The sequence below is a fragment of the Malaclemys terrapin genome, chromosome 1 (assembly GCF_027887155.1).
Source record: "Malaclemys terrapin pileata isolate rMalTer1 chromosome 1, rMalTer1.hap1, whole genome shotgun sequence".
Classification (NCBI taxonomy): Eukaryota; Metazoa; Chordata; order Testudines; family Emydidae; genus Malaclemys; species Malaclemys terrapin.
Genome location: NC_071505.1, coordinates 109,115,653 through 109,141,515, shown reverse-complemented (window position 1 = coordinate 109,141,515; position 25,863 = coordinate 109,115,653). Strand labels below are relative to the sequence as shown.

Below are 25,863 nucleotides of genomic sequence, written 5' to 3'. Positions count from 1 at the left end.
GCACTGAAACAGGTTTAGCATAATCATTCCTGGTGGAGTTTGAGACAATTCATTCCATGTCCCAGGGCGCTGTAAGAGGATTCCACAGTTTAAAGAGCTGGGAGTGTGAGGCAGTCTGGTTAGGCTTTATCAAACTGTGTGTGAGAGGAGAGCTTGCTTCGTTCCAGTGAGCGTAATGGGACTTGGATTAGATCCACTGAATGTTGTAACTGCTGCCTGCAAACTTCTGGCCTTAGTTCTGCCTGGCCTGGCCTCTATTTCCCATGTTTTCTCTCTGCCAGTGCTTCCTATTACGGTTAAAGGTCTGGAGAGGAAAGTATTGGAAAGGAGGTGAAGAGAAATTTCCATTCCTCACACACACTCCCCCTCTCTCTCACTCCACCCACAAATGAACTTGATAATAATTTAACAGGGAGATCTGATGGAGGGGGGAGAGAGGGAGGGGAGAAGGAGGAGAGAGGGAGGGATCTTTTCCCCAATCCCCTTTCTCCTAGAGTTGTAGGCACCTTGACTTGCCTGTTCTTGCATATAATGAGTTGCCTGTTGGCCACCCAGTGACTCAGTGGGACAGTACTGCGTTGCCTGTGGAGACTTGAGGTGGATTCAGGTGAGCTGGGTAATTGTTCTGTCCATGTATCTGTCTGAGTCTATACGTCATGCTGCCTGTGCTGGGGCCATAGGGAACTCCACAGCCGCTTACTGTCGCTTAGGCAGTGACCCTGCAGGCTTCATGGACATTTCAACAGAACAGCTTACTGGAGTCCAGGGGTGCATGGAGTATTTTGATGGGCGGGCAAAGGAGTCTGTGAGAGGGAGAAGCCCCCACTGCTGTTAGGCTAGGAAGAGGGACCTGAAGAAAGTAAAGGAATTCATTTTGAGGGACCAACTGAAGGGAACTTTCCTTATTGATTTCCAGAGGGGGAAATGGGTGTGAGGGGACTTGGCAGCAAGGGATGCTAGAGAGATTGGCAGAGAGGTGGATGGATAGCAAAGGGAATGGGCACCGAGGGATTGCTAGTGGGGTGGAGAGCACAGGGCTGTGAGAGGGACAGGCAATAGGTACCATTATGGTTAGGGAGTGCATGGGCCAGGTAGCAAAAAGGATGGGCAGAGACAGTTATGGGCTGTGAGAAGGACACGCACTGAGGGGAGCAGGCAGTGACGGGGTTGTAAAGCAGGGATGGGTTGAGAGCGTGTATGGGGAGTGGGAGGGAGGACTCAGTGGGACAGGCTGCAGGAATTTCATTTGGTGTAAGCAAAGTATAGTAATTCCTTCTCTTCAAACACCATCTGCCCGGGGAGAACAGTGTCCTGACATGTACTTGGGCGCCTGCAGGCTGCTGCTCTGTGAAAAGAACTTTACTGGTTCCTGGGGTGTGTGTTTGCTGGGGAATGTCCTGATCCAAGGATTTTGTGTAGGGGCGGGGGAAGCGCTGTGAATAGGGTAGTGTGAAGAACTGCACTTTTTTTTGGTTTGCTGGTACTGGAAAAAATATTGGTTTTTGTTGACCCGGATCTGAACATTATGAAAAATATCAGTGAGTTGAAGAAGTCTGTGCTGGGTTGAATCAAGGTGGTGGCCCCCTTGTAACTTTTAGGCCATGTCTACATTAGAGACCTTACTGCGGCACAGCTGTACCAATGCCGGTGCGCTGCTGTAAGGTCTCCTGTGTAGCTGCTCTATGCTGACGGAAGAGAGCTCTCCACTTGGCACAATTAAACCACCCCCCATAAGTGGCATTAGGTATGTTGGTGGGAGAATCTCTCCCACCAAAATAGCACTGTCCATGCTGATGCTTCTGTCACTGTAACTTATGTTGGTCGGGGATGTGTCTTTTCACCCCCCTGACTGACAAAAATTTTATTGACAAAACTGCTGGTGTAGACATAGTCTTAGACCGGTGTTTAGGGCATTAAATGTTCATTGGCATGGGGACTTGAAGTTGGATCTGCCACATTCCAGGGGAGTGCCTTAATCTCCAGACTATCGAGTTGTGTCTCACTCTCCGGCCCAATGACTATTCAAGTATTTTATACAAAGCACAACAATTTCAACAGGAGAGATGGAGAGAGAGCCCCACCCCAGAAGAGCTAAGAGTCCCCTGGTTAGGGCAGAGCTGGGGTGAAATCCCTGTTCCAGAACTTGGGGGACCCATGGGTTTAAGTCCCTGCTCCAGAGCAGGAATTCAGACCTAGGTCTCCACATCCCTGCTGAGTGCACTGGACTAAAAGCTATAAAGTCCCCAACCTCTGCCTCCTCTGGCTGTTTTGTGAATCTAGCCTGGAAATTTCTCTCTGGCTGAAACTATTCAGCAAATTTGTATTAGGTTCAGGAATAGTTCCAGGTTGACTGAATAGTGTTCATCAGAAAAACTCTTCACCTGAAAAAATGTGCCAAGCTCTAATTGTGAATCCCTTGCTGAGAGTGAGAGAGAATGTTTGGAGCTAAGATGTCTTTAGGAAGAAGGAGTTTTGTCTGCGCACTGGTGAGAGTGGTCAAGTAACACGCCTATGCACCAACAGGCATATCTGTGGGCCAGATCCTCAGCTGGTCCAACTCCAGAGACTTCATAGGAGTTGCTCCCATTTATAGGTGGCGTGGTTGTGGAGGTCACTGGTCTGTGTGTCTGTGCCTGTATGCCAGTCTGTCTGCAAGTACACATCTACGCACACATGAACATTCGTGTGGATCACTATGTTCGCACAGGTCTGTTGGATGAGTGTACATGCAACAGGTCATATAAAAGTTCATGAAAGATATTCCATATCTCCTTTGAAGAGCAGAGTTTTCAGTGTAGTCCTTGATGGTCACTGCCAATCCCATTGGAAATATCTTTGCTCCAATTCTCCAGTCAGCAGCTGCTGACACCGGATGAGTAAGCTTTGGACTTTAGCATAACCTTGGATGTAACAGCCAGATTTCCCTGAACTGGCAGGGACACAGTCCGAACCTGATGGCTGGGTGCAGGCTACAGAGATGATCTGGGGGAAAGCTTGCAAATGAAAGCTGCTGTTGGTTTGTGTGCGTCTGTACTTGGGAGGGAATTTCAGTGCTTTGTGAGAGTGAATGGAGCTGTAACCTTGGCAGAGCTCAGCACAGCTTCGACAAGTGCCATGCTGGCTTCCCCTATGTAGCTCCGCCAACTGCGACTGTCTGACCCCTTGATATTCCAGTCCTGGGCCACACACATCTCTGCCAATGCTCCTCTGTCGTGGCCTGTAGGACCCTCTTCTGTTCCAGTCGTGGGACCCACAGAGACTGAGAGCATAGCTGCTCTGTTCTCGCAGTATGTCTGTCCTACCTGCCAACAGAAGATGGGACTGTCTGTCAGCAGGGAAGGCAGCTCCTGACAGCGCTGCACCTGACCAGGAGTTCAGGGTCAGTGCACTCGCTGTGGTTAGAGTGACAAGGTTAATGACTTCCTGGAGACAGCAGGCAGTGCTCACTCTGTACTGCTGGATGTATTGCCCGGACTGTCCAGGGACACTGCCTGAGGTGCCAGGAGTCCTGCAGAAGGCCCCTAGAGCACCGTTTCAGCTGTAGAGAGCAGGGGTGACCCTCGGTGGCTGCTAAGTGTGCACTTGCATAGGCTAATATATTTGCTAGGTGTAAAGGAATAAGACAGGGACCCAATTCTTCCTCTAGCTGGCAAACCCTTTCCCTGGCTTATGAAAATCTTGCCTAATTCTTCCTTGCCCACACTGCCCCTAACAACCTTTGCACAGGGCCTCACAGGACATAGGGCTGGCTCTGACCATGTGTGTCCTGCTCTGTAGCCTCAGGAGAGATTAGACTCCATAAAGCACAGGCAAGTTTCGGAGGGTTTGGTAGAAACGTGTCTAGAACAGTATGGAACCAGCGGCTCTGGCACCACCTATCAAGCACACCTTTTGGCCCAGATTCAGAGGCGGGCTCCCCCACACCAAGGTGCTATCCCTGTGACCCTATCTTGGAGACTAGGTCTCCCCTGAACCTTGCTAAAAAACTTTAGGAGTCACTGGTCTCATTTTACAGAACTGGAGCACTGGCTCCTTTAGCCACCAGTGACCTCTGAGGCTCTGAGGCTCCCCCCAAAGCAGTGGCTTCACATGTGAGACTTCGGAAGAGGAGATCGGCTTCAGCGGCAAAATTCAGATCCAGATTTCCAATACTCCAAAGTGCAGACGTGTTGGGATCTGGGAAATTTTGGTTTGGGCCCATCTCTGTCTTGGCAGGATAGTTCCTCTAATCCCCAGCCAGGCTTTAAGAACCCATTCAACAATGTGTATAGTGGGGGGGTGCTGAGAGCCATTGAATCAAACTGTAAACATTGTATCTGATGAACACCACTTCAAGCCAGGGAGTGCGGCAGCACCACCATTACGCCTAGTTTAAGCACCTATCTGTGCAGCCCCGTGTTAGATGCTGGCCTGGATCAGTGCAAAGCAGCCAGGTGGTTGTGGTTCCAGGCAGGAGTCCTCTCCCCATTGTCACTCATTGGCCTTCCTCTCCCATCCTGGTATATTTGGGATGGGGTCTGGAATTGAGTGGCTGGTGAGTCACAAGTATATATTTATTCCAGCTCTGGGAGGTAAGGTTCTTGCTATTCACCTTCTTGTTTCTCTTGAAGTCTCCATGTCTACACTAGCAAGCTTACAGCGGCACAGCTGTACTGCTACAGCTGTGCTGCTGTAAGATGTCTCATGTGGCTGCTCTATGCCGACAGGAGAGAGCTCTCCCATTGACATAATAAAACCACCTAACAAGCGGCAGTAGCTATGTTGGTGGGAAAGCATCTCCCACTAACATAGTGCTGTGCACACAGGCGCTTATGCCAGCGCAATGTATGTTGCTCAGGGGTATTTGTGTGACGTGTACCTGGAAGAATGTGAGCCGGGGTGTTTCTGTGAGGTGCAGCTCCCTGTTACTTTGGAATGTGCTGGGAGCTCTTTGTTCTCTGGTAGCAGGTAGAACCAGCCTGGGAGTTGAGCAGTAATTGTTTCTTTAACTTACTTGGATTAAAGCAGTTACTTTCTTTAATACAAAGGCAGAGGGAGCTGATTCTGCTCTTGCTTACACCACTGTAATGCTGGTGACTTCACCAGTTCCTCCTGATTTACCCTGGTCTATGTGAGAGCAGAATCTGGCTCTCTCTCTGTACAGTAGATACAATGTGAACCTTGCCTGACCAGTGTGCAATAATGAAGCAAAAGGGGCCGGGCAGAAGAAGTTCCTTTCTGAACTCAGCAGGGTGCTTGTTCCCTGAAGCGTGAGGATCAATAATCCTTGTAATTAAAATCCTAGTTACTGTGTTTGCTGATGCAGAGTCAGATTTTGATCTCACCCACACGTGTGTAAATCCAGAACCACTAAACTGATTTCAGTAGAGTTACTCTGTTTAACACTGGTGACTATGGGTATGTCTACACTACGAAATTAGTTCGAATTTATAGAAGCCGGTTTTATTGAAATCGGTTGTATACAGCCGATTGTGTGTGTCCCCACATAAAATGCTCTAGGTGCTCTAGTCGGCGGACCGCGTCCACAGTACGAGGCTAGCGTCGACTTCCGGAGCATTGCACTATGGGTAGCTATCCCACAGTTCCTGCAGTCTCCGCCGCCCCTTGCAATTCTGGGTTGAGATCCCAATGCCCGGATGATGCAAAACAGTGTCGCGGGCGGTTCTGGGTACATGTCGTCAGGCCCCTCCCCCCCGTCACAGCAACGGCAGACAATAGATTCGCGCCTTTTTACCTGGGTTACCTGTGCAGACAACATACCACGGCAAGCATGGAGCCCGCTCAGCTCAGCTGAGCTCACCGTCACCATATGTCCTCTGGGTGCCGGCAGACGTGGGACTGCATTGCTACACAGCAGCAGCTGCTAACTGCCTTTTGGCGGTAGACGGTGTAGCATGAGTGATAGCCGTGGGGCTGGCAGCCGTAGTGCTGCATTGCACCAGCCCCTTGCCCTTTGGTAAGCGATGGTATATTATGATTGGTACCCATCGTCGTCGTACTGGAGTGGCTGTCAATCATGGCCAACTGGGCAGACATGCTACTGTTTCCATGATGATGGGTACCAATCGTAGTATACTATTTTCTTCCAATTGCCCAGTATTGTCTGCTAAGCACGCAGAAGAGGCCGAGGGCGATGCTGGGTGCTGGCGGACGTGTGGCTGGCAGACGTGGTATATTATGACTGGTATCCGTCATCATCATACTGGAGAGGCTATCACTCATGCTGCACCGTCGGCTGCCAGCTTAAGATGTAAAAAATAGATTTGTTCTGTATTCATTTGCTTCCCCTTCCTCCGTGAAATCAACGGCCTGCTAAGCCCAGGGTTTTCAGTTTAATCTTTGGGGGGACCATTCTGTGTGACAGTTGTTTGTGTTTCTCCCTGATGCACAGCCACCTTTCTTGATTTTAATTCCCTGTTCCTGTACCTGTATGCCATGTCGTCACTCGGCCCTTCCTCCCTCCCGCCCTCCCTCCTTCTCCTGGTCCATCAGATACTAGTTTCGCGCCTTTTTTCTGACCAGGCGCCATAGCTAGCACTGGGATCATGGAGCCCGCTCAGATCACCGCGGCAATTATGAGCACTATGAACACCACGCGCATTGTCCTGGAGTATATGCAGAGCCAGGACATGCCAAGGCGAAACCCGGACCAGCCGAGGAGGCGATGGCAGCGCGGCGAAGAGAGTGATGAGGAAATTGACATGGACATAGACCTCTCACAAGGCACAGGCCCCAGCAATGTGGAAATCATGGTGTCACTGGGGCAGGTTCATGCCGTGGAACGCCGATTCTGGGCCCGGGAAACAAGCACAGACTGGTGGGACCGCATCGTGCTGCAGGTATGGGACGATTCCCAGTGGCTGCGAAACTTTCGCATGCGTAAGGGCACTTTCATGGAACTTTGTGACTTGCTTTCCCCTGCCCTGAAACGCCAGGATACCAAGATGAGAGCAGCCCTCACAGTTGAGAAGCGAGTGGCGATAGCCCTGTGGGAGCTTGCAACGCCAGAGAGCTACCGGTCAGTCGGGAATCAATTTGGAGTGGGCAAATCTATGGTGGGGGCTGCTGTGATCCAAGTTGCCAGGGCAATGAAAGACCTGGTGATATCAAGGGTAGTGACTCTGGGCAACGTGCAGTCAATAGTGGATGGTTTTGCTGAAATGGGATTCCCTAACTGTGGCGGGGCCATAGACGGAACCCATATCCCTATCTTGTCACCGGAGCACCAAGCCACCGACTATGTAAACCGCAAGGGGTACTTTTCAATGCTGCTGCAAGCCCTGGTGGATCACAAGGGACATTTCACCAACATCAACGTGGGATGGCCGGGAAAGGTACATGATGCTCGCGTCTTCAGGAACTCTGCTCTGTTTCGAAAGCTGGAGGAAGGGACTTTCTTCCCGGACCAGAAAGTAACCGTTGGGGATGTTGAAATGCCTATCGTGATCCTTGGGGACCCAGCCTACCCCTTAATGCCATGGCTCATGAAGCCGTACACAGGCAGCCTGGACAGGAGTCAGGACCTGTTCAACTACAGGCTGAGCAAGTGCCGAATGGCGGTGGAATGTGCATTTGAACGTTTAAAAGTGCGCTGGTGCAGCTTACTGACTCGCTCAGACCTCAGCGAAAAGAATATCCCCATTGTTATTGCTGCTTGCTGTGCGCTCCACAATATCTGTGAGAGTAAGGGGGAGACCTTTATGGCGGGGTGGGAGGTTGAGGCAACTCGCCTGGCCGCTGATTACGCGCAGCCAGACGCCAGGGCGGTTAGAGGAGCACAGCAGGGTGCGGTGCGCATCAGAGAAGCTTTGAAAACGAGTTTTGTGACTGGCCAGGCTACTGTGTGAAACTTCTGTTTGTTTCTCCTTGATGAACCCTCCAAACCCCCCCTCCCCGACCCGGTTCACTCTACTTCCCTGTAAACCAACCACCCCACCCCACCCTCCCCTCCCCAATTCGAGCACCGCTTGCAGAGGCAATAAAGTCATTGTTTTTTCACATTCATGCATTCTTTATTAGTTCCTCACAGAAGTAGGGGGATAATTGCCAAGGTAGCCTGGGATGGGTGGGGGAGGAGGGATGGAAAAGGACACACTGCATTTTAAAACTTTAACTCTTATTGAAGGCCAGCCTTCTGATGCTTGGGCGATCATCTGGGGTGGAGTGACTAGGTGGACGGAGGCCCCCCCACCGTGTTCTTGGGCGTCTTGGTGAGGAGGCTATGGAACTTGGGGAGGAGGGCTGTTGGTTACACAGGGGCTGTAGCGGCGGTCTCTGCTCCTGCTGCCTTTCCTGCAGCTCAACCATACGCTCGAGCATATCAGTTTGATGCTCCAGCAGACGGAGCATTGACTCTTGCCGTCTGTCTGCAAGCTGACGCCACCTATCGTCTTCAGCCCGCCACTTGCTCTTTTCATCCTGCCATTCAGCCCGCCACCTCTCCTCTCGTTCATATTGTGCTTTTCTCATGTCCGACATTGACTGCCTCCACGCATTCTGCTGTGCTCTATCAGCGTGGGAGGACATCTGCAGCTCCGTGAACATATCGTCCCTCGTCCTACGTTTTCTCTTTCTAATGTTCACTAGCCTCTGCGAAGGAGAAACATTTGCAGCTGGTGGAGGAGAAGGGAGAGGTGGTTAAAAAAGACACATTTTAGAGAACGATGGGTACACTCTTTCATTACAAGGTCGCATATTTCGGCTTGCAGGCAGCCATGGTAGGCCACAGTGTTTTGGCTTTTTTAACCTTCTTAACATGCGGGAAAGGTTGCAAACAGCAGCGCATTTCCCATATCAAGGATGAATTGGGTTGTCCATTTAAAATGGGTTTTCAATGTAAAAGGAGGGGCTGCGGTTTCCCGGTTAACATGCGGCACAAACACAAGTAAACCACCCCCCCCACACACACACACGATTCTCTGGGATGATCACTTCACCCCTCCCCTCCACCGCGTGGTTAACAGCGGGGAACATTTCTGTTCAGAAGAGCAGGAACGGGCGCCTCTGAATGTCCCCTTAATAAAATCACCCCATTTCAACCAGGTGACCGTGAATGATATCACTCTCCTGAGGATAACAAAGAGAGATAAGGAATGGATATTGTCTGCATGCCAGCAAACACCGGGACCATACGCTGCCATGCTTTGTTATGCAATGATTCCAGACTACGTGCTACTGGCCTGGCGTGGTAAAGTGTCCTACCATGGCGTATGGGATAAGGCAGCCCTCCCCAGAAACCTTTTGCAAACGCTTTGGGAGTACATAAAGGAGAGCTTTCTGGAGATGTCCCTGGAGGATTTCCGCTCCATCCCCATACACGTTAACAGACTTTTCCAGTAGATGTACTGGCCGCGATTGCCAGGGCAAATTAATCATTAAACACGCTTGCTTTTAAACCATGTGTAATGTTTACAAATATTTACAAAGGTACACTCACCAGAGGTCTCCTGTGTGCCCTGAGGGTCTTGGGTGAGTTCGGGGGTTACTGGTTCCAGGTCCAGGGTCACAAACATATCCTGGCTGTTGGGGAAACCGGTTTCTCCGCTTCCTTGCTGCTGTGAGCTACCTACAGTACCTCCATCCTCATCTTCCTCGTTCCCTGAACCGTCTTCCCTGTGTGTTTCTCCAGTGAGAGAGTCATAGCACACGGTTGGGGTAGTGGTGGCTGCACCCCCTAGGATCGCATGCAGCTCCGCGTAGTAGCGGCAAGTTTGCGGCTCTGCCCCGGACCTTCCGTTTGCTTCTCTGGCTTTGTGGTAAGCTTGCCGTAGTTCCTTAATTTTCACGCGGCACTGCTGTGTGTCCCTGTTATGGCCTCGGTCCTTCATGGCCTTGGAGATCTTTTCTAATACTTTGCCATTTCTTTTACTGCTACGGAGTTCAGCTATCACTGCTTCATCTCCCCATATGGCGAGCAGATCCCGTACCTCCCGTTCGGTCCATGCTGGAGCTCTTTTGCGATCCTGGGACTCCATCACGGTTACCTGTGCTGATGAGCTCTGCGTGGTCACCTGTGCTCTCCACGCTGAGCAAACAGGAAATGAAATTCAAACATTCGCGGGTCTTTTCCTGTCTACCTGGTCAGTGCATCTGAGTTGAGAGTGCTGTCCAGAGCGGTCACAATGAAGCACTGTGGGATAGCTCCCGGAGGCCAATAACGTCGAATTCCATCCACACTATCCCAATTCCGACCCGCAAAGGCCAGTTTTATCGCTAATCCCCTCGTCGGAGGTGGTGTAAAGAAACCGGTTTAAAGGACCCTTTAAGTCGAAAGAGAGGGCTTCGTCGTGTGGACATGTCCAGGCTTAATTCGATTTAACGGTGCTAAAGTCGACCTAAACCCGTAGTGTAGACCAGGCCTATGAGAGCAGCATCTGGTCCATTGGTCAACTTCTCATTCCTGCCACTGGCCTCCATGAATCTCACTGAGCATACACCTTGAAAATCCCCTGCAGCAGCAAGTATCACGAGTATAAGAGGAGTAAAAGAAAAAAAAATTCCCCTTTTCAGTTTCAAATGAGCAGCTCTTTAATTTTGAGTGCTGTCTTGTAGGCCAGGGTAAATAGGTATGTTGAGCACATGCTCTTCCTTCCTCCCCATCCCCATCTCCATCCTCTTTGCCATTCTCCTTCCTACACTGGAAGCTGGTCTGCACACAGTTTGGTACTGCTCGTAATACGTTGCTTTAGGAACAGATATAGTTAAAGCAGTACAACCCCCTAATGTGGATGTCATTATATGGGTACAAAGACACTTCCATTGCTATAGCTTTCCTGTAAATTTACAGGCATAAACAATACCAGTAGAGGCACTTTTGTACTGCTTTAATTATACCTCTTTCTAAACCAATACAGTACTAGTGGTGCAAAATCTGAGTGTCAGCCAGCTCTAAATAATCCTGGTTTTTAATATTTCCTTATATGGATTTCCTTCCCCCAGTATCTCTCCCCATTGTTGTTGCCCTTGTGATGCTGGCCAATCAGGTGCCAGCGTATGCTAAGGACCCCATGCCTCAGTGGAACACTGACAAATCCATAGGTGGAACCAGTCTGGCTAACCTGGCTATTACTATTGGTCGAATTGGTGTTAGATTAATAAAAATGTGTTTTGGCTGTATTGAATGCTTGTAAGTTCCTGCAGGCATCAATCTCAAGTCTAACATCTCTATCCCATATCGTAAGGTGATAATTGAACATTTGCATTGTAAGCCTAATAATAATACCTAGATTTTATATAGTATTCTTCACCAGCTGATCTCAAAACACTTTACAAAGGAGGTCAGTGTCATTATCCACATTTCACAGATGGGGAAACTGAGGTACAGGGCAGGAAGTGACTTACCCAAGTTCCCCCAGCAGGTCAATGGCCTGGAGTGGAAACCAGGTCTCCTGGGTCCCAGTCTAGTGCTCTGTCCACTAGGCAGCACTGTTCTATAGAAATGTGGGGCTGGATCCTATATGTTGCTAGACATATGAGCCCCGATCCAGCATAGCACATAAACCATGGGAACGCTCACAAGCTTAAAGTTAAGCATATGCTTAAGTGCTGCACTCAATACCTTGCAGGATCAAGCCCTTAATAGACGTCTACAGAAATTCTAGATTACTCTAGAATTCAACAGGGAGTGAGAGCCACATGAAGGGTTTTTTTAAGCCATCCTAAAGAATTCTACGGTAGGGTAAAATTCTCTTAAGCTCTTCTACCACCCATGCTTTTACTCTTGTTGCTACAATCTCTCTTAGAAAAGACAGAATCAACTGCTTTGCTCAGGCCCCAGTCCTATTTGCATTTAAGTCAATGACGGTTTTGCATACTGTTGTCAAAGAGAGCAGGTCAGGATGGGGCCTTTTAGCCTCCAGTCAGTTGCAGAAGTGAACACAGTCCTTGCTTTGCTATGCATGCCCATAGGAGAAAGCACATTGCCCCACAACTTATGCTGTGATTTCTTTATTTGTTTGAAATGTAGCGAAAAGATGCATTATCCCAAGTACTGAGAGCTTTGTTATGAAACTTAGATAAAAGTTGCCTTCTCAGCTGTCTGCTCCTTTCTTTGCCCTGGGCCTATTATGTACAGAGAGTTAGGGTTTATCAGATCATTTTATTTGCATTGTGCAACCTGCAGACGCAAACAAGACACAGTGATGATAATGTTCTCTACTGTACAGTACTGTGTCAGCTTCCCCTCTTCCCCTGCCCATTTCCCACCTCCCTTCCCTCTCCAAGCAAAATTCTGTTTCATCTTCACCCTGGGTGTGCATTTCACCATTAAAATGCATGGAGAATGATTGATGTTTGTAGCATTACCAGGTTAACACACTATTAAGACGTCACCCGTTAGAGCAGCCAAAAAAAAAAAAAAAATAATGAAGTTCATAGTTATCCAGTTTCACTGTGCTCTATAATTAGTCTTGCCGGGATAATGAAGACCCTGGGTGAAATTCAGCCTTGCTGTAAGCAAGAACTTACACCAGGGCTTGATCTGGCTCAGAAAGTAGGTACAGAGTGGAGAGGGCCCCTCACCAGAGCCTCTCTTACCTTTGGGGATGTTGGGATCCAGCTGTAGGTCTGAGCTTTCTGGCTCAGGCCTGTCTCTAGTGGGCTGAACCATGACACGTTTTCTAACCCCCCATGATTTTCTCATGAGTCTCATGATATTTGTTGTTTTCTGACTGCCGCTGGAGGCCTTGTGATTGTAAAAAATAAATACATAACTAAGAGGGAGAGAAAGAAAGAGCGAGCTTAATTCTCACATAATTCTCTAATTCTCATAGTTGTGGAGAAAAGCTTGAAAATGTGACCTGAGTGCACCCTAAAGACTCACAAACCAAAAAGTAAATACAAAAAATCCCCAAATGTATTTTTAAAAACTCATGTTTTTTATGCTAATATCACGAGTGTTTGCCTTGGCCGGACTCCTGATTTTTGGGCCCCTGGGGTTGGCAATGGTGGAAACCCCAGAGCTGATTCCTGATCCTCGCTTTGCAACTTGGACCCGTCTCTGGTGCTGAGAGACCAGGACTCTGGGCAAAGTCTGTTTCATGGTTCCACAAATGAGCTTTAGCCATGACTAGGATTTCACTGGGATAATTCATTAGCTGACACTTTTCCCATTGCAGGTGAATCTCCTTCTAGAAATCTGCACTTAACGTAAATCATGGAAGGATCTCCCTGCCCCTGGGGCCATCCTTAGGATTTATGGGGCCCTATACAGTATTATTAAACTGGTGCCTCTATGCCCGACTTGGGGCACAGCCACCATCCCCGCCCGTGGACCCCCAGAAGAACCCCCCCGCCATTGCTAACACACACCGAAAGGCAACCCGGAGTCGCAGCCCGGGGGGGGGGGGGGGGGGCGGCAGGGAGGGACAAGGGAGCAAAGAGGCTACCGAGCTGCCCGGCGGAGAGTCACAGTTCCCTGCAGAGACCTGACCCCCGTACCTCCTCCTTCACACAGAATGTGCCGCGCCGGCACATTCAGCTCTGTGAATACGGCCCCTGCCTTCTGCCTAGTAAGGAGACTGCAGCACACGCTGGGTGTGCAGGAGCCGACCTGCTCTTATCTGCTGTCCTGGTCATAGGTCCGGACTCTGTGGGTGAGTGTTCTGGCGCCAGAGCTGCCACAGGGAAAATTTAGTGGGTGCAGAGCACACACGGGCGCCAAGCTCCCCCTCTCCATCCACGCCTCTCTCGCGTGGGCGGCCCCGCGCTTACCAACTCCTCTCCCTCCCTCCCAGTGCTTCCGGAGTACCGTGAAAAGCTGATTTGCAGTGTTCAAGCTCTGGAAGGGAGGGAGAAGAGTGGGGATGGGGCATGCTTGGGGGACGGGGTGGAGCAGGGACAGGAAGAGGCGGGGCGGGTGCTTGAGGGAAGGGGTGGAGTTGGGGCGGGACCTGGAGCAGAAGGGGTGGGTCGAGCATCCCCCTGCAAGATGAGAAGTCGGCGCCTATGGTCTGGCGGTGCCCCAAATGTTCAGGTGCCCTACACAGCTGCATATGCTATGTATGCCTAAGGACAGCCCTGCCCTCCTCCTCCTGGGCATTCTTCTGTGCATAAGTTAAGATGGCACCTTCAGCTGAATCATGGCTTTCTGCCTTAGCTCTGACTTTTCTTTACCACTCTCAAATATCAGCTACCAATGTGAAGGTGTTGATGTTAATGGGACCCATTCATGTAGGTTTCGGCTAGGTTTAAACTCATTAGCCAATCACAAAGACCACGTGTATGCTGAGGAAATGCATCACGTGAGTGTTCTCTAATACTTTTTAATGAATATGATGTTAAATGCAATTTAGGACGTACTGTAGGAAGAGAGAAGTCATGCTTAGCTGGTCATTATTTGTAGAGCTGGATGAAATTTTTTTCAGCAAATAGTAAATTTGCTGAAAAATGCATTTGTGGGGGACACTGAAACTATTCATGAAATTGGGTCAAATTTGGCAAATAGTTTTGGCCAAAAAAAAAAGAAATGGAAAATTTTTGAACAAATCAAAACTGTTCTTTTGCCATTTCAAAATGAAATGGTTCAACTTTTTGTTTCAAAATGAAACATTTTGACCATTTTGAAATGTTTTGTATTTGACTTTTCATTTTAAGAGGCTATTTCTTTTAGAAGTTTAGCTAAATAAAAAACACACCAAAAAAGGATAAAGAGCACCTGGAAATCACCTGAAATGAACTCCCTCCTCCAAATAATTTCAAGCTGAAACTCTTTTTTTTTTTTTTTCCATTTCAGCAGGGGAAAACATTGTTTCAGTTGGAACCAAACCAAAGATTTTTGCCTTAGTGGTACCTGTAGTGCTGGCTGTAGTTAGGGTCCCAGTGGGACTTTGCCCTAGGCAGGGCATGCCCTGGTCTCCTGGATTCAAGTCCTGCTCGGACTGCAGGAGGCCTATGCCTGTGAGTGACCCCCACAGCAGCTGCCTTAAGTGCCTGGGGGAGTCATGTGTTAAGGAGCAGTGCTGGATCTGCAAAAACTTTCGACCCTGCACCCAGAAGAAGCGGGACGTCCTCCTCAGGGCTCTCCTGATGGAGTCCGCCCTCCACCCAGCTTCCAAGCCATCTGGACAGGTCGCACCAAGTGCCTTGGCCTCTGTGCACAGCGCACCACCAGCACCCGACTCCTCCCGGCACCGTTCACCATCACCAGTGCCGAAGAAGAAGACCAGGAAGTGCTCCCCGGCACTGAGCAAGAAGGCCAGGGGTCATCTATCAAGGGACTTGGACCTGCCCACCAGACTGCTCCAGAGCCTTGTCTCTCCCCGACTGGGGTGCCCAGCCCCCTGAAAGGTCCATCACTGACTCTTGGGAGTGGTATAGGACCCGCACTCCTGCTTGCACCTTCGTCAGCTCAGGCTCCCACGGCATAGAGATCGCCCAGGTCTCCATCTGCTCCGCTGACTACCCTGGTGCTGCAGGACCCGGCTCAGGCTCCCCAAGAGGGCAAACCCACCGTTAAGACCCCTCAGGGAACACGGGACCAAAGTTGGTCGCAGGACAGAAGGTGTCGATCTTGGCTGCTGTGTCAGGAGTCCCGAGGCAGATCCCAATCGTGTCGCTGGTCGCCCAGGCGAGCTTCCAGATCCCTGCGACGCTACTTTCCGGCATGGGGCCGACACTCTCTTTACTTTTCCCACCACCGTTCACTGTCTCGACAGTTGTACTCTAGGCGTCGATCCTGATCACTGGCATGGTGGGAACGTTCCCCATCCTGGCACCAGTTCCCCTCTCCACGCTGCAGTTACTGTTCAGTTACGCCCACGTAATGGTCACCGGTAGGCACAACCAGCAAACAAACTCAGGCGTTGACGGCTCCTCCCTGGTCACTGGAAGGTGGTTCCTCTGGTACGGAGGGCCAGTTCAGCCCATCACCACGGTCTCATCAATGTGGCTGGGCACAGGAGCCCGCTCCCTCGTCGGCAGCACCGCAATAGCAGCATGGCCAGTGGCAAGCGCAGTGGCAGTATTGGAGCAGGTGGTGCGTACAGGGCGTGACGATGCCTCCTTCACATCACTCCTCGGTGGCTGCCACAGAACAGTGGGTGGCAGCCCCACCGGCACTGGACCCGGTACCGAAAGGTCGTTCTGAGGTCAGGACAGATGAACCTGAGCTCACCCCAAAGCCTCTTTCTCCGACGGCGGTTGAGACCCCAGTACCCCCACTGGCAGTCCAGTCTTCTTTATTGTCCCCAGACCAGGTGGTGGTGGGACTTTCTAGAGCTAGCTCGCCAAATGATTTTCGGGAGCATCAATCCCTTCTCCGAGTGATCACGGTGCCGAGCCATGTCCTTTTGTCCTTGGACTGGAGGCTGGATCGGGAGTTGGTGTTGCAGAGGGTTCCCTTTGTGTCCCTATCTCCGTCGCTTACCTTGGTTTCAGACGCGTCAGACCTGGGCTGGGGAGCCCAACTGGGTGAGCTCAACACCCAGGGCCGCTGGCTTCACAGTGATCTGGCCCTTCATATCAATGTGAGGGAGCTCAAAGTGGTTTGCCTGGCCTGCCAGGCATTCTTGCCCTACCTGAAGGGCAGGGTGATGCAGGTCCTGAAGGACAATACAGCCGCGATGTACTACATCAACAGGATGGGTTTTCAGTATACCCCTGAGGGAGCGTGGTCCATGTGTACTGCTGCCCCTTGTAAGAAAAGGCAAAAAGATACTGGGAGTCAGGGTGAACCGATACAGAAAAGAAAGCTGAGCACAAATCAACAACAGTAAAATGAGTTGCACCTGGTGGGATAGAAGCCAGAATCATTGCTGGGTTAGGGACAACAGGAAAGGCGGGTATAACAATGCAGTTAATGGCTTGAAAATCCTGAACAAACCGCCATGATTTACCATCAGCTTTTCAAACTGGGAGGATAGGAGTGTTACAGGGGCTGGAGCAGGTGACAATAATGCCTTGTTCCCGCAGGGCGGTCATGACCAGAGCAATGCCAGCCTCTGTTTCAGGATTTAAAAGGTATTGAGACAGGCGAGACAGGGGTTTGGAGGAGTCAACAGTAATGCAGACGGGGTCAGTATTTAAGCGGCCCACTTCAGATGGGTGAGTTGGCCACAGAGAGGATGGGACCTGTGAAATTAGGTGTTCAAGGGACGGGATCAATGGGTAATGGGACTGGAGTGGAAAGGGGAATTTCAGACAGCAGGGAGGCCACAGAATCACTCAGAGAGGACTGGGGAATTACTGCCCGTTGCTTGCACTCTAGCTCTAAAACTGTCCAGGCTCCCCTCCGAATCCTGCGTACTGGGGGCCAAGAAGGGGGTCCTACTTGGAGCCATAAACCCTGGACTCGCATAGAGCTCCATTCAATTGTAAGAGGCTTTCCAAAGTCCCTGGAAAATCCTACCAAATTCGCAGAGGAATTTTTGTTAGTATGCGATACCTATGAACCCTCTGAGGCAGACCTCCTGCAGCTGTGTAAGCTACTTGTAACCCCTAGCGAACATGAAAAATGGTTCACAGCAGCAAATTGGCCTGTCAGTGAGCGCCACTCTAATTTGCCAGACCCCCTTCTTGGCCCCCAGTACGTAGGATTCGGAGGGGAGCCTGGACAGTTTTAGAGCTAGAGCGCAAGCAACGGGCCCAATCCTTATCCAGGCTATCTTTGCATGTATAAGAAAAAGCAGAGGAGTCAGGCAGACTGGAGCGTTTCGGGGAAACAAGGCATTTTTCTTGACAGGCCTGAGCGGTACCAGAGGAATGGGCCTGGGCGGCATTGGACAGTCCGAACTGGTCTGAACTGGTGACCTCTGAGAATTGTTCCTGAACTGGGGAGGCTGGTGATCATCTATTGTTCCGACACAAGGCTGCCAAGCCAATTAATGCGTCTTCCTCATCGTCGTCCCCAGACTTTAACAAGGGGTTTTCTTCGTCCTCTTCCACTTGAGATGGGAGTATGAAGGGGGTTGGGATAGATCTGAGTCTGCTCGGAGAACAGGGTAAAGGGGAGCATTTGGTCTGGTGGTGGGAGAGGAGGCTTTCAATAAAGCTTTTAACTTATCATTTGAAGCTTTGAGAGAGACAAGTTTCGATTCTGTCCACCTACGATTTGCCTCTTCCCACCACTGCATGAAACAATCAATCTCTCCTCTGGCCAATTTAGTTTTAGGTTGGCCGAGTTTGTCTTTTAAGACGTCCACTTGGTCTTTGTCCCATGATCCTAATGGTGGCCACTGAGTTTTGGGATCCCCCTGAGTTAACCTAGACCATTTTTCCAGAAATTTACAGGAGTCCGGACCCTTCCTAAAATACATAAAATGAGCTGGCGTTCCTTTAGGGAACTGTCCCGACTTAGATGTCTGATTATCCATACAGGAGGACTTTACACACACCAATCACACAAGAAGGAAATTCAGGTTAGTCAGAGTGATGCCTGGTGCAACACACAAAAGGAGCCCACAGGCTACTGCCTCAATCGCCCTTGCTTTCACACCAAGGGTTTTACCCAAGGTGCAGTGCGGCTGCGATTGTGCAGATTTCACTCACTCAGACCACAGGGACAGGAACCCCTTGGTCGGCCGATCCCTGAACGGAGACGGCACCCAGACTCAAACACTCCACAGGGAGGACGGATAGACACAGAGACAGGACAGTTCTCAGTCTGGACAAAACACAGAAATAATTATCTGATCAGATTCCTGATGTCAGATCCCGGGATCCCTACCAGAACAGAGTGGGAACCAATAGGTTCGATGGCGTAGACTTCACTGTGGTCGTGCGCCTTTCCGTTCAGATGGAGGACCGCCCGGCCCAGATGCCCAGGTGCCAGCTGCCACGGTCGTCCTACAAAAACGGTCAGGAATCACACGGACCCAGTGAAGATGGTTGCCATCTCGGTGGAACCTCCAAATAGTCAAAGTCCGATTCAGGTCTCACAATTTGTTAGACCACTCTGTTTATTAGCACAGCGCTCTGCTAATACACCCAGATAATGTGAGCACCATGCAAGACCCACACTACCTTATTTTATACAGATAAAAAGGGCGCGAACTTAACAAGAGGACAAAGAAAGCAGAACTGAAACGTTTACCTGAGGCTAGACATACATATTTAATTTCCTTACTAACTTTTACCGATCTCCATTTAATGTTCCACCATTAGCTTAAGTGGACTCATTGTTCATGCCAGGGGTAGGCAACCTTTCAGAAGTGGTGTGCCGAGTCTTCATTTATTCACTCTAATTTAAGGTTTCGCGTGCCAGTAATACAGTTTAACGTTTTTAGAAGGTCTCTTTCTATAAGTCTATATTATATAACTAAACTATTGTATGTAAAGTAAACAAGGTTTTCAAAATGTTTAAGATGCGTCATTTAAAATTAAATTTAAATGCTGATCTTACGCCACCAGCCTGCTCAGCTCGCTGCCAGCCTGGGGTTCTGTTCATCTAGGCCGGCAGTGGGCTGAGCAGGGCCTATGGCTGGGACCCCAGACCTGGGGGGCGGGGGGTATTTCAGGGGTCAGGGCAGAGGGCTGGGGGTTCAGGGCAGAAGGCTGGGGTGTGTGTGTGGGTGTTCAGGGATCAGGGCAGAAGGCTGGGTGTGGGGGGGGTTTAAGGGTCAGGGCAGTGGGCTGGGGGTGTGGGAGGGGTGCAGGGCAGAAGGCTGTGCGTGGGGGGCTTCAAGGGTCAGGGTAGAGGGCTGGAGGTGTGTGTGGGATGCAGGGCAGAAGGCTGAGGGTGTGGGGGGTTCAAGGGTCAGGTCAGAGGGCTGTGGGGGTGCAGGGCAGAAGGCCGGGTGTGTGTTGGGGTGTGGGGGGTTCAGGTAACAAGGCTGGGTGTGTGTGGGGTGCAGGGCAGAGAGATGGGGCTGTGGGGGTGCAGGGCAGAAGGCTAGGTGTGTGTTGGGGGGTTTAGGGCAGAGGGCTGGGGCTGTGGGGGTGCAGGGTAGAAGGCTAGGTGTGTGTTGGGGGGTTTAGGGCAGAGGGCTGGGGCTGTGCAGGGCAGAGGGCTGAGGGGTGTGGGGGGTGCAGGGCAGAGGGCTGGGTGTGCGTGGGGGGTTCAGGGCAGAGGGATGGGGCTCTGGGGGTGCAGAGCAGAAGGCTGGGTGTGTGTTGGGGTGGGGGGGTGCAGGGCAGAAGGCTGGGGTGCTCGGCTCATGGGGTTGCTCCCAACCCCCTGCCCTGAGCGGCTCATGGCAGGGGGCTGGAAGGGATATGCCCTGTTCCACCCCCTTCCCCCAGGCTCTGTCCCTACCTCTCTCTGCCTCCTCTACAGAGCTGTGTGCACGCTGCTGCTCTTCCCCCTCCCCCTCGCTAGGGCCATCAGCTGATTGGCCAGGGAAGGAGAGGAGGAGGGGCAGGAAAGCACCACGCTGGGAGAAGAAGCAGGGGAGGGGGGAAGCTTGGCTGCTGCAGAACCAGCTGCTGCTGCCTCCTGCCCCCGCAGGGGAGAGCGGTGGGCGGGGGCGCTGAGTGGGGCTGGGGGCCGGGACCGCGGTAGGGAGCTGCGTGCCACTCAGAATTGGCTTGCGTGCCATCTTTGGCACGCGTGCCGTAGGTTGCCGACCCCTTGTTTATGCCTTAATGTTTCTTTTCCTGACACCTGTATTTCAACATTCCTTATTTCTGCTTAAAGGTACATACAGCATTTCTTTAATCCATTCTATTTTTACAATATAATTCATTCTAGTTTCACAAGACTAAGGTGGTTATTTTTTAATAAGCCCAATATGAAACAACAGGCTTTCAGCAAAGCCATTGTTAGCAAAAACAGCCTCTGTGGTCAGAGATAAGAAGGCCAGAACATAACAAGAAAGCCCTAGGCCTGCTTTTAAAACAAAATTGTACCAAAGACTTGTTAAACTAAACATTTTGTTATGTAACGAAGGCATCGCTTTGTAAGTAATCTTATTTACAAGGTAAAATAAAAAAAGAAATTACCTTAGGGTTAAAGCCACAGCCGGCTAGTTTATAAAAGCCATTTGTTAACAAATAGAGGTGAAAGTTTGCAAAGGCCTTGATAAACACTTGAAAAGACAAACCTATATGAAGACACAGCCTTTTATTTAACACTTTTGTATGTGTTGTAAGAAAAAAAAGCATGCAAAAGCACCCCAGGGTTAAACCCTGACTAAGAAAAGGATAAGAGTGGGAGGGATAGCTTGGTGGTTTGAGCATTGGCCTGCTAAACCCAGGGTGGTGAGTTTAATCCTTGAGGGGGCCACTTTGGGATCTGGGGCAGAAATCAGTACTTGGTCCTGCTAGTGAAGGCAGGGTGCTGGACTTGATGACCTTTCAGGGTCCCTTCCAGTTCTATGATATAGGTATATCTCCATATTTATTTATAAGAAAAAGTTTCCCCCCAAGGTCTTTAGTAAGAACAACTTGAAACAGCCTTTTGAAGGTAGTGGACTAGAAAAGAAGACCCCTTTGAAAAACAAGACTATCTGAAGACACATTCCTTTATTTAACCCCTTTGGCATAACTGTTTTAATAAAATGTAAGCCTGAAAAATTAGTTCAGGGTTATAAAAGTAATGTATAGTGACAAAGTTTTAGACTAGCACTGGTCATTTTTTAGTAAGCACAATTTAAAACAGCAGCAAAGCCACTGTTAGCAAAAGGAGCTTCTGTGATTAGAGAGAAGAAGGCCAGAACATAACAAGAAAGCCCTAGGCCTGCTTTTAAAACAAAATTGTACCAAAGACTTGTACTAAAAAGAATAGTAACTTTAACTGTAAATAAGCTTACTATATAAAATAAAAACTTTTTAGAATAAAAATTTAAAAAAGCTAAAGTATGTAGCCAGAGGCCCTTCACGTTTTTTTTTTTTTTTTCAGGAAAAGGGTCCCTGCTCTTATCTAAACAACCAGGACCCTATAACAAAAGCTGACCAACACATACTATAAACCATTTTAAAATGTGTTTTTTTTAAATAATGTCTAAACCCCTCTCTTTTTAACTTATTAAATAAACACATGAAAAAACAAATCTATCTGAAGACACATTCCTTTTGCATATATTTCAATGAAATAGAGCAGGCAGAAGCACCCCAGACCAAAACCCACAAAACCCTTACTAAGAAAAAGTTTTCCCCCAAGGTTTTTAGTGAGAACCATTTGAAACAGCCTTTTGAAGATAGTGGATTAGAAAAGAAGACCCCTTTGAAAAACAGGCTGCCTGAAGACACTTTTTTTTATTTAGCCCAATTGGCATAAGTGTTTCAATAAAATGCAGAAACAATCCAGGGTTAAAAACACAGAAAACCTGTTTATAAAAGTAATGTTTAGTGATAAAAAAAGTTTTCCTCTAGGTTTTAGGCTCGCGCTGGTCATTTCTTTTAGTAAGGACAGTTTGAAACAGCAGGCTTTTGCAGCAAAGCAGCTGTCAGCAAAAACAGCCTCTGTAAACCAGTAGATTAGAGATAAAAAGGCTGCTTCTTTGCCTGCTTTTTAACAAATTAGGGTTACCATACGTCCGGATTTTCCCGGACATGTCCGGCTTTTTGGGCCTCAAATCCCCGTCCGGGGGGAAATCCCCAAAAGCCGAACATGTACGGGAAAATAGGGAGGGGCCGGTGTCACTGGGTGCTGGGGCGGGGGCTGGGCTGGTGCCAGGGGTGCTCGGCCGGGGGCCGGCCCGGGGTGTGGGGCTGGGCTGGGCCCGGCGGTGCGGGGCCAGGGGTGCGGGGCCGGGGGTGCTGGCCCGGGGGCCAGGAGTGCTGGGCCGGGGGCCGAGGCGGGCCGGGGCTGGCAGTGCTGGGCTGGGGGCCGGGGCCGGGCCCGGGCCGGGGCTGGCAGTGCTGGGCCGGCGCAGGGGGTGCTGGGCCGGGGGCCGGCAGTGCTGGGCTGGGGGCTGGCACGGGGCCGGCACCCCAGGGCCCGAGCCGAGCCAGGCTGGAGACGCCGGGGCCGGGGCCGGCCGCCAGAGGGAGCCGCTCGGTTGGGGGAGCCAGACTGGGCTGCGCCTCCTCCCCCCCCCGCCCCAGCTTACCTGCTGCCTGCTTCAGGCTTCCCGCGAATCAAATGTTTGCGGGAAGCAGGGGAGGGGGCGGAGTTGGAGTGGGGACTTTGGGGAAGGGGTGGAGTTGGGGCGGGGCCCCATGGAGTGTCCTCTTTTTGGACACTCAAAATATGGTAACCCTAAACAAATACAAGTGAAAATTATTATATTAAGTTTTGTAAAGAAATAAACACTTTAAAAGACAAGCCTATATGAAGACAGAGCCCTTTATTTAACATTTTTACAAGCGTGTTTCAATTAAAAAAAATGAGCATGCAGAAAACACCCCAGAGTGAAAACCACAGAACCTTAGTAACAGCTAGTTCATATTCCCCTTATTCTGTAATCCAGTGGATTAGAGAGAAATTTATTTTCCTCCCCACTTTTTAACAAATTCATGTGAAAGTTATAGTAAGCTGTTATTTTCCTAGGGCTTTTAGATTTAAGTATGAATTTATTTTGTTGCATTATCAGAATGTTTTTGGTTTTAAATGTTTGCAGCCCGTGTGCTGAGACACCGGTACAAGCTCCTGTGTTTGTTTTGGGTCCATAGATTTTATTAAAATAATACAACACAGGCTGGAGCTGGAGCTTTCTCTACATTTTAAAAACAGATAAGACTAATTAGGCTAGCCAGTGCTCCATGCGCTATCGGCTGCCTTACCAAGGCTCTAGGGGTCACTCCTTCAGTTTGCTTGGTTTTTTTACACAGACTGATTTTCCTTTTTAAATGCTGTTAAAGTTTTAACAAATGGTGAGATTGCATTGAAAGATACTTTATGAAAGTTATAACACATTTTATTCCATTTACTGATTGTAAAAGACAAAAACCACTGCTTTGTGACTGCATGAAGCTTAGAGATAGGGTTACCATATTTCAACAAGCAAAAAAGAGGACGGGAGGAGCCCCGCCCTAGCCCCGCCCCTGCCCCTCCCACTTCCCGCCCTCCCAGAACCCCCAACCCTCCCCCCGTTCCTTGTCCCCTGACTGCCCCCTCCTGGGACCCCTGCCCCTAACTGCCCCCCGGGACTCCACTCCCTATCTAAGCCTCCTTGCCTCTTGTCCCCTGACTGCCCCAGCCCTTATCCACACCCCCAACCCCAGACAGACCCCTGGGACTCCCACGCCCCATCCAACCACTCCCCACCCCCTGACAGCCCCCCCCAGAACTCCCAACCCATCTAAACCCCTCTGCTCCCTGTCCCCTGACTGCTCCGATCCCTCTCCACACTCCTGCCCCCTGACAGCCCCCCCAGAACTCCCAACCCATCTAAACCCCTCTGCTCCCTGTCCCCTGACTGCTCCGATCCCTCTCCCCACTCCTGCCCCCTGACAGCTCCCCCCCAGAACTCCCAGCCCCCTACCCCCCGCTCCTTGTCCCCTGACTGCCCCCTCCTGGGACCCCTGCTCCTAACTGCCCTCCAGAACCCCACCCCCTACCTAAGACTCCCTGTTCCTTGTCCCCTAACTGCCCCCTCCTAAGACCCCCCCCAACTGCCCTCCAGGACCCTACCCCCTACCTGTACCCTGACTGCCCAAAACTTTCTCCACTCCCCTCCAAAAGCCCCCACCCGTTTCTTGACTGCCCCATCCAGAACCTCCCTGTCCCTTCTCCTGCCCCCCCTTACCCTGCTGCTCAGAACAGGGTGTTGGGCTCTGTGCCAGCCGGACACATGGCTGAGCTCCCCAGCACAACACAAAACCCGGTCCCTGGCCCTGCACAGGGCTGCTGGAGCGGGCTGCAGGAGGAGGAGCTGCCGGCCGGCTCAGAATGCAGGGAGGGGGGGGTGGGAGGAGGAAGCTGCTCCGGAGTCCAGCCCGGGACTTTCCTGCAGCCCTCCCAGCCGCTCGCTCTGCCGGGGGAGGGGGAAATCCCGGACATTGTGAGTGCTTTACAAATTCCCCCCGGACGCTATTTTTAGCATACAAAAGGAGGACATGTCCGGGTAAATCCGGACGAATGGTAACCCTATTAGAGATAGCCTATCTGAAGAATACCCTCTCCCCTTGACTCTTCCCCCCCATACTTTTAACACTTGCTAAACATGCAGTGTTTTATTATATAAAGGTTTTTTAACATTTAACATGAAAATACAGAATTGACTGAGATGCAACAAAGCATGACCTTTTTAAAGGATATTCTGTATGCAGTGAGGCCTATTTGAAGCATTATGTTGTTTTTTTTTAAAGTTTATTATAAAAAAGCAGTATTGACTGAGCTGGAACAAAACAAGGCCCCACTTAGGGATATTTTGTAGAAGTTTAGTGAACTAAAAAGGCTTAAGATACTAGCCTGTCCTTTTAAAAATAGTGTTTTTAAAGTACCAAAACAACAACTGGGTAAGAATATGAAAACTGGCAATTGAGGGGAGTTTACATATGTGTTTTAATAAAAAAAAAAAACAAAAAAAACAAGATTGCTTTTTAAAGTTTGGATTTATACAAAAAACACAAGAAAAAATAGCGTATGTAAAAAAAGCAAGCTGTTGGTTTTTTTTTTTACCAGAGATATGGAGCCTTCCTCACCTCTGCTCTCCACACACACACACTCCCCCCCCCCTTTTTTTTCTTCTTGTTTTTTTATTAAATTTAAACCAAGGACAAAAAAAAAAAAAAAAACCCAGAGCCACAGAGGTTAGGCCCTGGGGGTAAGAAAGCTGACCTGAGTTTTAGGGGGCATGTTGATAACTCTTTTAGTGAAACGGTTTTGTAGGCAGTCTGTCTGTGTTAGTCGTTATGCTTTAGCATGGGCAAGCATTTATTATTCGGAAGCACTTTCCCACTTTATGAGGTATTATCTCCCCCATCTTATGGCCTATCAGAAATATTAACAAAAACAAGCTTAAAGATACTTTGTAGCAAGGTCTGCAAAGCAGTAATTACTATTTTGTTGATCATTATCTTGTCTAAGCCCCCTAGAGAATATAT

General features: G+C 49.9%; 2 protein-coding genes across 3 annotated transcripts in view; one reads left to right on the top strand and one right to left on the bottom strand.

The window, feature by feature from the left end:
• Positions 1-541: 541 nt before the first annotated feature.
• Positions 542-25,863, top strand: part of SLC6A12 (solute carrier family 6 member 12) — an 88,116-nt gene continuing 62,794 nt past the window's right edge. For both annotated transcript variants that reach the window (XR_008445679.1, XM_054034902.1), the window contains exon 1: positions 542-607. The gene's annotated coding sequence lies outside the window, so the exon portion shown is untranslated. The remainder of the gene's footprint in view (positions 608-25,863) is intronic.
• Positions 8,083-10,049, bottom strand: LOC128840651 (uncharacterized). Its single transcript, XM_054034927.1, has 2 exons — positions 9,437-10,049; positions 8,083-8,612 (listed from the first exon to the last, which is right to left on the bottom strand). Exons 1-2 carry the CDS (start codon positions 9,972-9,974, stop codon positions 8,110-8,112), a joined length of 1,041 nt encoding a protein of 346 aa, XP_053890902.1. The 5' UTR covers positions 9,975-10,049; the 3' UTR covers positions 8,083-8,109.